The 11,086-nt window shown below is 40.2% G+C and overlaps 3 protein-coding genes across 3 annotated transcripts in view; 2 read left to right on the top strand and 1 right to left on the bottom strand.

Moving 5' to 3' along the window:
• Positions 1-355: 355 nt before the first annotated feature.
• tmem126a (transmembrane protein 126A) lies at positions 356-1,693 on the bottom strand. Its single transcript, XM_068592098.1, has one exon. The coding sequence runs from the start codon at positions 1,476-1,478 to the stop codon at positions 861-863; it is 618 nt and encodes a 205-aa protein (XP_068448199.1). The 5' UTR covers positions 1,479-1,693; the 3' UTR covers positions 356-860.
• Positions 1,694-2,195: 502 nt separating this feature from the next.
• On the top strand, positions 2,196-9,608 carry LOC137791284 (dual specificity protein kinase CLK1-like). Its single transcript, XM_068586076.1, has 13 exons — positions 2,196-2,344; positions 3,926-4,086; positions 5,537-5,804; positions 6,431-6,533; positions 6,817-6,883; positions 6,987-7,103; positions 7,216-7,382; positions 7,477-7,571; positions 7,665-7,794; positions 7,885-7,967; positions 8,056-8,135; positions 8,234-8,324; positions 8,850-9,608. Exons 2-13 carry the CDS (start codon positions 3,926-3,928, stop codon positions 9,033-9,035), a joined length of 1,548 nt encoding a protein of 515 aa, XP_068442177.1. The 5' UTR covers positions 2,196-2,344; the 3' UTR covers positions 9,036-9,608.
• Positions 9,609-10,425: 817 nt separating this feature from the next.
• LOC137794246 (collagen alpha-1(XXIII) chain) overlaps positions 10,426-11,086 on the top strand; it is a 75,228-nt gene continuing 74,567 nt past the window's right edge. The window contains exon 1 of the mRNA XM_068590976.1: positions 10,426-10,999. Coding sequence (XP_068447077.1) covers positions 10,706-10,999 — 294 coding nt within the window. The 5' untranslated portion in view covers positions 10,426-10,705. The remainder of the gene's footprint in view (positions 11,000-11,086) is intronic.

Raw genomic sequence — 11,086 nt, 5'->3', positions numbered from 1 at the left:
AGGACACACGTGCATTCTGTGTTTCTCATGGTTATCGAGGCCAAGCAGACACAATGTTGGCACTTACATCACCGCAAAATGTGTGGCAACTTGCCATTAATGAAAGTAAACCATGCTTAGTTTATTGCTTTTGGTTTGTTTTACGACAATGCTTGGTTTGATTGATTTCCACTTGTTGTTAAACAGAATATTGAAATAAAGCATTGTACAGAATTCACACTATCAGGGTTGTCAAAATAATGGAGCCCTGACATTTGATTGCTGCACAACCACTTTATTTGCATGTAGACATTTTGTATGATTAAGAACACAAAAATGCCGCAAATACAGTGAAAACTGTAGCTTCTGGAATCCATGCATAACTCAAAGATGAGTTACATTAATCTTGAATTAAACAGTCATTTGCGGCCCCATTTTAAACACTATTTAAAAAGGACTGTAACTACCATTTCCCAAATAGACTGACCTTTAATTATTTTTCTAAATCACTTCACAAAATTCAAATATATTGGATTTAAAATGCTATAACAGAGAAAATCAATACATCTGCACATTTGAGAGGCTGGAACTAGAAACGTCAGCAGCAAAGGACAAACCATTATTAGATTATCAAAATGTAGCTGAATATTTTTTCGAAGCCTGAATAAATTAATTGTTTCAGTTTTCGAACATATACTGATTAAGATGCCAAAAAACAAGTTTCATTATTTTGAAACATGTGCCGCAAAAGCTGTGAATGTATGCAATGATATACCAGCAAAGTTCAAAGGTAGCCCACATTTTATTTTATTTTTTTCGGTGGGGGGAGGGGGGGTAAGTCTCACGAGTAGCTGTGAATCAATGAAAACAACGAGTACATTTTAGTCCATGATGTCCTCTCCACCTGAGCTAAGTGTTATTCTCGCCAGTTTGCTGTACGTTTCAAAGTTCCTCGAGGCCAAGTAGGTGCCGAAGAAAATCTGAAGCACCAGCACCGCCCTCATTTTCTTCAGTATCGGTCTGGAGAGGTCCACCCAGAACCGGAACACATTGCCCTTCTCTGGCATCGGTGCTGTGCTGTACCTGGTTGCAAGCCCAATGTTCACAGGTAGGGCCAGGAGGATGGGGTAGACCCCACCACCGACCACACCAACAAGTGCGCCTCGGATCAGGGCACAGGAGGGACAGTTGAGGTCACCCGACATGAGCGGGACGGACACTGCTCCATGGTACAGGGCAACTGTGGTCAGGAAGGGCAGCACGGCCATCGGCAGGCCGGAGGCGAAGGGCGCCTGTGTGACGTTCAGAGCTCTGCGATACAAGCTGTTGGATATCAGTCCTGCAAGGCCTCCGTTTCCCCCTAGATACAAAGGTCCATACTTGAAGATTTTCTGATCAATGTCAGGTAGTTTCTCAAAATTCTTCACCAGCATTTCAGATATCACAGCTCTTGACAGCCCGCTTCCAGAGACACGTTCCTTCTGAGTATTTTCTGACATTTTCAAAATTGATGATCAAATAATCAGACGACGTCCACCGGTTTGCAGTTAGATTATTGTTTACAATTTGAATTTCTCCGCTAACACATTTGGGTGAGGTGGTCCTCAAGTTGGAAACAGGGCGCCGCCATGTCTTACCCACAATTCATCATCTTCTTCTTCGTCTTCTTCTTCAGGTTTAACGGCGGTTGGCAACCATACATTTGGTGCATTACCGCCACCTTCTGCTCCGGATTATAGATCAGACTGGAGGCTCTCTTTACAAAACCACAAAACCACCCCAAAACAAAAACAAACCAAACAACTAAAATAAAATAAAAAAGGTTATATATATATATATATATATATATATATATATATATATATATATATATATATATATATATATATATATATATATATATATAAAAGTTAAAAAGTTAAATAATAATTAACCTACCCACAATTCAAAGTGGAACCGGGGTTTATTATACCCTGTGTGTAGCCTGTTAGGCTATCAATCTTCAACGAATCACATTTTGAATACGGATAGCTTCGAACGAAATGAAATATATGTATATATTACTATTATTATGATTGTACTATTTATATAGTTGCCACGGATAGTAATTGGTATTATATTAGTTTTGATACGGCGCTGTTCGGTTGTACCTGGAAGAACTTGTTCAGGATAAAAAAAAACACATTACATAGATGGGCGTTGTTATTGTGAGTTGCGTCACGGAACAACGTTCGAGCGGAATCGAGACATTTTAGGGAAGCTCGCCATCTTTGAAGACGAGTAGTCGGAGGCATTTTGTTTTTCTTTGTTCATACTTATATCATAACCGATAAACCTACGCTTCCGAATCTCTTGTAAACGCCAGGTAGGATCAAGGTCATGGATAGTGACTATTCTATTTTCTTTCCTGACGTTATGCGTTAACGTTATTCCTCGTAATTTTGGTTAATGTTAGCCAGTTAGCTCAACCTACATTCGACGTCTCGCCAACATGGCAGACGCTCAACTGGCTAATTAGTTAGCTCGCTGTTAGCTGTAATTCTCGACGATAATTTACTTTTTCTCGAAACTGCAGGTAACCGGTGGTAAATTGATACGCAACTTTATACAACTGCAGCAGTCAACATTTTAAAATTGGTAGTCCTAGTAGATTATCTTTATTAAATGTAGCAAGTTGGGCTGGGTGACGTAACGCGTGTGTTGTTCTCTGTGACTTTACGTCGTTAGTTGTTGCGGTTTACGCGCAATGGGCCTGGATATCGAGATCAGGCTAACTCGACTACATTAGGCTTTTTTTCACAACTAACGTTGGCCAATTGATCAAAGTTACAGGTTGAGTTGTAAGTTATCATGAAACGATAGGTACAGTTTAAACTACGGACTGTGTCAGGCCGATCTGCTTGAAGTCGTTAATGTTGGCCTATAACTTGTTTGCATCAAGTGTTCTGCAATTATTTTATTATCTGTTTTTTTTTCTTCTGTAAATTAACGTTATCGTTGAACGTTACCCAAATTCTATTGCAGTCACCGCATGGCGTAGAGTACACTGTGTTTTTTATGGCCCAGCTTTGTTGTGCATTCAGGGTTTGACGTGATTTGCGGATTCAAGTAAAAGGATGCTTGAAGATAGGATAAATTAACTCGTTACTTGACACGTGTATTGCACAAACTGCATATTTTATTGGACAATTATGTCAAGTGACGAATCTTCTGTTGTATTTTTGAATGTAGCTGTAGGCCTGCCTTGGCTATGGATTTAGTTTGCATTGTGCGGTGGAGTTTTAAGTTTTTGATCTTATGATATGGCTATTTAGCTTTGGGTAATGTTTAGCTTCTCATCTAAGCTTCAGTTTAGTTCAGGTTTATGAAGGTATACGACTAATTTATGCCCATCTTCGTTATAGCTGACATTGTTTGAAGTAATTATGTATGGACTGTGCATCTGAATAAATACAGTTGAATGACTTAACTATTAGGTAACTGGATGCAACTGTCACTCATCCTAGCGAAGCCCCCAGGGATTTAAGCTGTTTTTTAAAGTTTAAGAAGCACTTGGGATTGGTACATGAGTTAAGTTTTTTTACATAGAGATATCATGTAATGCCAACATTTTTATAGTAAAACATTTGTGTTTGGGTTATTTCTTTATTATTGTTTCCATTGAAATGTTATCAACATTAGTTTTTGGATTACATTGTTAAGCTCTACTCCCTTTTTTTAATTTATATTTACTGTTTCTAGCAACTAGCAATTTATAGCTGGCTATTGTTTTAAAATACATAATATTGTGTCTTTTGCAAGGGATTAACAGTATTTCAAGAAACAATCCCAATTGTAATGCAGCAACCAAGTCCATGGCAAACATTGCAACAATTTATAAATCACAGAACTATGTTACTTAGTATTATGTGGAATTCTATTTATAAAGGTTTTCCTTGTCTTTCAGATGCGCAATTTGAAGCGAATGCGCTCTCCAGTTGTCTGGCTTGATGAGTACAGCTGGGAAGAGAGAATGGAGTGTCGTAAAAGAAGGAAACAAGATTCGCACAGCAGCGAAAGAGAAAATAAGTCCAGAAGAACTCATCTTCAACAGAAGATGTGTGATGGGTAAAGTGCCTGTTTATAGATAATATAATATCAGTTTTTGTTGTATAAAATGCCTTTTTTAAATTTTAAGACCTTTTGGGGTGTTTTGGTGTCATATTCCAGTTGAGGTGTAAAAGCTATCAAAACTAATGTATGTCCTTGCAGAATACCAGTGTTGGGTGTTAAGTTTGAGATGTACTCAAAATTCTACCTGTGATATATGAAAATAGGTGTATTTTATTTAACTTTTTGCATTAAAGTTGTTAACCCATCAACATATATATATATATATATATATATATATATATATATATATATATATATATATATATATATATATATATATGGGGGAAATGTTGGCACACAGGATAAATAGCAGGATGAAAATCAATAAATAGTATATAAATTATACCTTCTGCCTTTCACCAAAGAACATTTCTGGCATCTGATTAATGACATACCAAAAATATTAGCAATGACACAGGTTTATTTGTGATTAACTATTTTTCAAAGTCATCATACTGTTAACTATTATTAGATAAGTCCATTTCTACTGTTGCTAGGCTTTGGAGTTTTAGGAATACGGCTTCAGATTTGTAACCAACTCGTGCTCCTCATGCATTGTATACGTTGTTGTGTTTGTTTTCATGGTGGAAGGTCAGATATACTTTTTGTTTACCCCTAAATGCCCCAGATATACTTTTTGCCCCTAAAATATATGACAATTTCAGTTTCATCTGGTGAAGTTATGTGCAATGTTAATGTTTTGTAATTCTAGCCTTTTGTGGGCATGTATGATGGCTGTGGGGTTACATTATATGTTTATATTTCTACTCTAATTTTAATTCTGTTGAGGGGCAGACTTTCTCCTGGAAGACAACTGACACCAGCAGGGTGCTAGGGCCCGCAGGCTTTCTTGGTCTTTTTTAGATGCTTAGTTGCAAACATGGCCTGCTGGAAGAGATCGAAAACATTCTAGGCAATCGCAACCGTAATGAGAAAACTGTGTGGTGTTTTTCAGCAAGGCATATTAGAAACTGTTGTAAGGTATTGGTTGTTGTTAGTTGTCTGCATTTCATATTGACAGAAATGTAACCACATGGTTGTCACCTTTTGGTGCACAGATATCTACAGGTGCAGAATTACATATAGTATAACACAGGTTGTGCCCAAAATATACTATTTACAAAGAGAAACTTTTCAGAAAAGTCTTTTTTTAACTGCAGCCTCTCAATGAACAGGATGCTTGGTGTTTGGTGGCAGGAAACCATGTTGCTAATTAAAAATGTTACGTAAAAGGTTCAGGAGATACAGTGTCAGGAAACGGGCGGACCATTAGCACCATTTCATAAGTCTTAATTTCGAGAGCATTATCCCAGACGAGAAACTGAGCTCTTCCCGGACTGACCTATGCTTTCTTGTCCTTGCTTATTTTATTTTTTTATGTTTGTCATTTTCTGTTTGAGTGCAGGCACTATTTGGAGACCCGCAGTTTGAACCACGGCCTGAACTCTCGGGGCGGAACTACCCAGGACCACAATTTGGGCATGGCGTGTGAGGAAGTCAGCCGTGATGGCACTTGCAAGGACAGAGACCGTGACTGGCACCACTACAGCAAGTCATCTGGGCGCAGTGGGCGCAGTGGGCGCAGTGGGCGCAGTGGGCGCAGCAGGCGAAGCAGCCGTAGACAGAGAGACAGAAGGCGCAGACGTAGCCACTCTCGCCACAGATCCTCCTCGGTACGAGAATCTCCTTCTCCCCTCTACCCCCCTCTCCTGTCTTTGACACCAATTTGAATGGGTCATCACTGGTGTTTAGCCAATGCATAACACCAATCTCTTTGTCTCTGTATCTCTCTGTGTGTCCCACTCTTCAGTGTTAGGCATTATTTACAATAATGATTAGTGGGGGGCTCAGAGATTGTGAGTGTTTTATAGATTTGCTAGCGAAAAATAGACCCATTATTTGTGCTGAAATCTTAGTTAGCAATTATGGGACATGATAGCTAAGAATTAAGTTGTTTCAGAAGAGTTACAAAGAACTACATGCAGATAAACTGTAATCAATCACGTTCATTTTTTTTTCTGTACTACTCTGAGAAAGTCTCTCATCTGAAAATCTTGTTGCCATGTTTTTCTTCTGTAACACACACTATGTGGTGGCTGGCGCCCAATTTCTCTGACGGGGCTGAATTTGAATTTGCTGATCCGTCCATTCGTCTGGCGGTGTAACTGAACGGGCCGAATCTATCCACCCCTACACCTCCCCCCTTGGCCTGGTTGAATGAATGACGATGTCGCATTGTGGTGGCCTGGTGCTGGCTGACTGATGGGTTATTGATGTGATGGCGGATTGCGGCGTGCAGAGGAGGAGCCAACAGCGCAGGAGCAGGAAAAGATCCAGGAGTGTTGAGGATGATGGCGAGGGTCACCTCATCTATCACAGTGGAGACATGCTGAGAGCGAGATGTATAGAATATATACTTTTTTTTCCTACTGTTCACACTTTGTCTCTCACTCTCTTGTCTGGTTTTTATTTCCAAACATTAGTAATAGTTCAAACAAGTATTTGATTAAATACTGCTTGTCAGTGTAAAATGTTAAGCATTAATTTGTATTCCAGTGTTCAGAAGTCTGTTTATAGTCATGTAGCTAAACAGAGTTATGAAACATCAGGCAATGCACCAGCCAAAGGGCAGTGTTTCACTTTGTCAGTGCTGTGTTTCTAACTACAACTCTCCATTTTCTGTAGATGAGATTGTGAGAACTCTAGGAGAAGGTGCCTTTGGGAAGGTAGTCGAATGCATTGATCACTCCAAGTAAGAAAATATTCTTTTCAGATCAACGTTTTGTTATATTTCTTTCTCACTCCCTCCTTCTCCTGCGTTCAATATTAAAAGTATTTACGTTTTGTATTTCCAGTGAAGGAGCTCGAGTGGCTCTGAAGATTATTAAAAACATAGACCGCTACCGTGAAGCGGCTATGTCTGAGGTAGAGGTGCTTGAACATTTGAAGTCCCTCGACTCTGATAGGAGATAGTAAGTAAATCCATAGACAAATACCAAATCACCTTGCAGTCATTGTTTTTTTCCCACATTTCTACACACAGGGAACTGACTTTGCATCTGCTATACCTCTCCTCCTCTTTAGTGCTTGTGTACACATACTTGACTGGTTTGACTACCACGGCCACATTTGTATTTCCTTTGAATTGCTTGGTCTCAGCACCTATGACTTTCTCAAGGAAAACAATTTCCAGCCATTCCCTATCGAGCACATCAGGCACATGGCCTACCAGATCATCCGGGCTGTGCGATGTAAGTAATTGACACATGGATGCACGGAAAATACAGTATGCCAAAATAAATACAAAGAAAATAGGTTAAAAATGTATGTGGTCTTTTCTTTCAGTTCTGCATAAGAACAAGCTGACTCACACAGACCTAAAGCCTGAGAATATTCTCTTCATTGATTCAGAGTATTTTATGGAGTACAGCCCTGAACTGGTAAGTGTGATCATACCTGCTAAAGCATTGGCCTAATTCCCAAACTTCTTGTTTGTCTCCACGTGAGTGGCATGATTATTTTCTTGTCCTCAGAAACGAGATGAACGGACATTGAAGAACCCAGATGTGAAACTTGTGGATTTTGGTAACGCCACATATGAACATGAGCACCACACCTCTGTGGTGTCGACCCGGCACTACCGTGCTCCTGAAGTAATTTTAGGTACGTGGCTATTATAAAGCACTGCTCAGAGGCTTTAGACAGATCATTCGGTGGTGATTTGTTATTTAGTTAACATCGTATCTCTTTCAGATCTGGGCTGGGGTCATTCCTGTGATGTCTGGAGTGTGGGCTGCATACTCATTGAGTACTACCTTGGAAATACTCTTTTCCAGGTAGGAGGTGGTAGAGTGATGCAATTCTTAATACTGTGACATTTACAATGGCATTTGATAAGATGTGTCATAATATTTTGCCTTTTAGACTCATGACAGCAAAGAACACCTGGCTATGATGGAGAGAGTCCTGGGCCCCCTTCCCGCAAACCTCTTGCAGAAAACAAAGTACGTAGACTGCCAACTGTCCTGAACATACTTTGCAGATGGAGTTGATTTAAAATATTTTTTATTTATATAAATTTCATTATCATTTTGTTGTACAGAAAAAGGCGGTATGTTCACCGGTCCAAGCTTGACTGGGATGTCCACGGCTCTTCTGGGAGATATGTCAAGAAACACTGCAAACCCCTCAAGGTGATTATACTTCACTTTAATACTTCCTCTCTCTTTTTCCCTTCCTCCTCTAATAAAGCTCAAAGAGAAATATTGTTTGTTTATCTTCACTACATTTATTTGACAAAATTAATTGCTAGATAGGTTACTTTTCAGATTTTTACGACAAAATACAAGTCAACTAATAAACAGTCAGGTATTATTAAAGAGTATGTACCCTAATTATTCAGTTTATAAAGTAGTTTAAAGTAGCTCTTTTACTAGTTGCAACTGTAAAGTGACAAATGTTATGTTACAAATGCTATATTTGATACAATGCCTTTGTACTTAATTTTGAATGCAGGACTTTTACTTATCACTGAGTATTTTCACACAGTACGGCAAAATACATTGAGCATCATCAAACTGGTATTTACTGCAGGGCTCTTTTCTGTTTGGTTAACCATTAACTTTATTTAACTAGTTTGTATTCTAGAACTACACTTAAAGTACAGCGCTCAAGATTAAACGTGACCTACTTTACTATTGTCCTTCCTTTCCCATCAGCATTACATGCTGTCTAAGGGCGAAGACCACCACCAGCTGTTTGACCTTGTAGAAAAGATGCTGGAGTATGACCCAGCTAAGCGCCTCAGTCTGGAGCAGGCCCTCTATCATCCCTTCTTCTCCTGCTACCGCAAGAGCAGCAGCAAAAGCAGCAGCAGCAGGAGAAGTAGCAGCAAAAAAGACTGAACTCTGGACCCAGTCAACCTCTGAATTGTGACCCTGGTCGGGGTCTGACTGTCACTATGATGTTCATTATGGGGCGCAGTGCCAGCCTCTGCATCCTAACTCTCCAGGAGAGGAGTACCTTAACTGACTGTATCAGTCCACTGCCCTGCTTTGCTGTGTCCTGTCTTACGCCAGTGTGTTTTCTGTCAGTCTTTCACTCAAGTTACGTTGCCATCTGTGGCATGTTTTGATCTAATGAATCCTCCAATTTATTTCTATTTATTTGCCATTTGTATCACTAAAGCAGGAACTGCTAAAGCTGTTTTTTTTTATTATTATTATTTGTGAATCGTCCAATTGTGTCCATGTTGTTTCTCTGCATTGTCACAGTGGTGAAGAGGAAAGTTATGGCCTTAACGGCATCAGTCTCACCAATATTTTTTTCAGCACTGAAAAGGTGGAGGGAGGGAGCTATAGCGGGCAGAAAATACTTGTAGATAAAACGTGTTCAGGTGTTTCCTTTTTCACTGAGTGGTTGTGTAACTTTTGCAGTATAATGTACATTTTCTCAATAAACGTGAATAGACGACAGAAGTGTCTTGTTCATACTTGTGACGTTGTGGTGCAGTAGCAGCAGAGATCCACTGGATGTCAGCAGAGCGCTTCAGATTACTGAGAAATCTGCTTCAAGTCACTGAAGACCAACATGGTTAAAAGCTGTTGCCCAAAGATGTTTGGTGTTATTTGGCCCGGGGTATCGGATTTGATCCTCGATTTCGAAAAAAATAATCTGCATTAAAAATACACCTTTAATCTGTATTGACTACCGGTTCAACAGTAAAAAATAAATAAATAAATGTATTTCAAACTAAATCTGGATATTATTCAAGCTGCTCATGCAATTTTGGGTCGAGTTATCGAGAAGACGTACGTCCTTGGTGAACTACAACCAGATGCCTCTTCTAAAGGATGCCTTGCCCCATTGAAAATATAAGGCGATATATCTACTTTATAGTTCAAATAAATCTCACAAATCACAGTTAAAGGTGAACATGAACCGGTCGTGTAATTCGATGTTTCATGGGTTAGTCCGCAAACTTAACCGTTAATTGCAATGACAAGGCACGTCATCATTATCATCATCAGTCACTATTCGAGTTAACATCAGTGGGTTGATAAACTCATACTGAAATTAAATAATAGCGTCATGACCTGTAACACATTGTACTGCGGTGCCTGTGCAAGAAATTGGCCAAGTCTCACAGGCAGCTGTCAATCTGCAGCCTCCCACGTGGTCAGCTGGGCGGGCGCATCGCAACTAGTTGAACGTGTAACTTTTAGGCAGACAGACAATTGAACACATTGGTAGTTGCACTTGCACATCCATATAGGAAACTCCCCAACAGGAAACTACGACCTGCAAGGTAGAAAGCGCCTCTTCTCTGGTTGGCATCCAGATCACTTCCATCTGTGTCCTGCGTAAACCCGGTGTGCGCTGCTGCTGCCTCTTGTTCCAAGACTAATTTAAGACAGCGCTTTGAACCAGGATCCCAGTGTACTGCAGCTGAGTGCTGTGAATCTGTGAGGTGCGCTGCTCCGTTAGTCCGGAGCCCAAGTAGAACTTTAACAGCTAAGCAAGACATCTTCCTTATATTTTCTGTTCATCAAGAGGACTTCAGCAGGATTTCAACATGGATACAGCCAACGACTCTATCGGGGACAGTAAGACGGTGTGTCGGTGTGCTCCCAAGTCCGCGGTCCAGCGGTGGCTTCCAGGTTTCCTCATCGGTCTGTGCTTGTTGATGTCCCTGAGCTCCATCATCGTTTGTATGCTGATGAGCTTCAAGACCTTCTTGCTGGAGCACCGCCTGCCGCTTGAGAATGACAAAGCGTTCATCTTCCACCCGCCGCACTCAGCTTGTTTAAACGAGGATGGGACTCTAATTCCAGAGCTGAGCAGGTCAATAGGGAAGCTTGTTGAAGAGGTACATGACGTATACTGTCGGTGATAAATTCATAAATTGTGTGTGTGTGTGTGTGTGTGTGTGTGTGTGTGTGTGTGTGTGTGTGTG

The sequence above is a fragment of the Clinocottus analis genome, unplaced genomic scaffold, assembly GCF_023055335.1.
Source record: "Clinocottus analis isolate CAN_PGR_092001 unplaced genomic scaffold, fCliAna1.0.p SCAF_10, whole genome shotgun sequence".
In the NCBI taxonomy this organism is placed as follows: domain Eukaryota; kingdom Metazoa; phylum Chordata; class Actinopteri; order Perciformes; family Cottidae; genus Clinocottus; species Clinocottus analis.
Note: the sequence above shows the minus strand (reverse complement) of the source record. Positions and strands in the feature narration are given on the sequence as shown.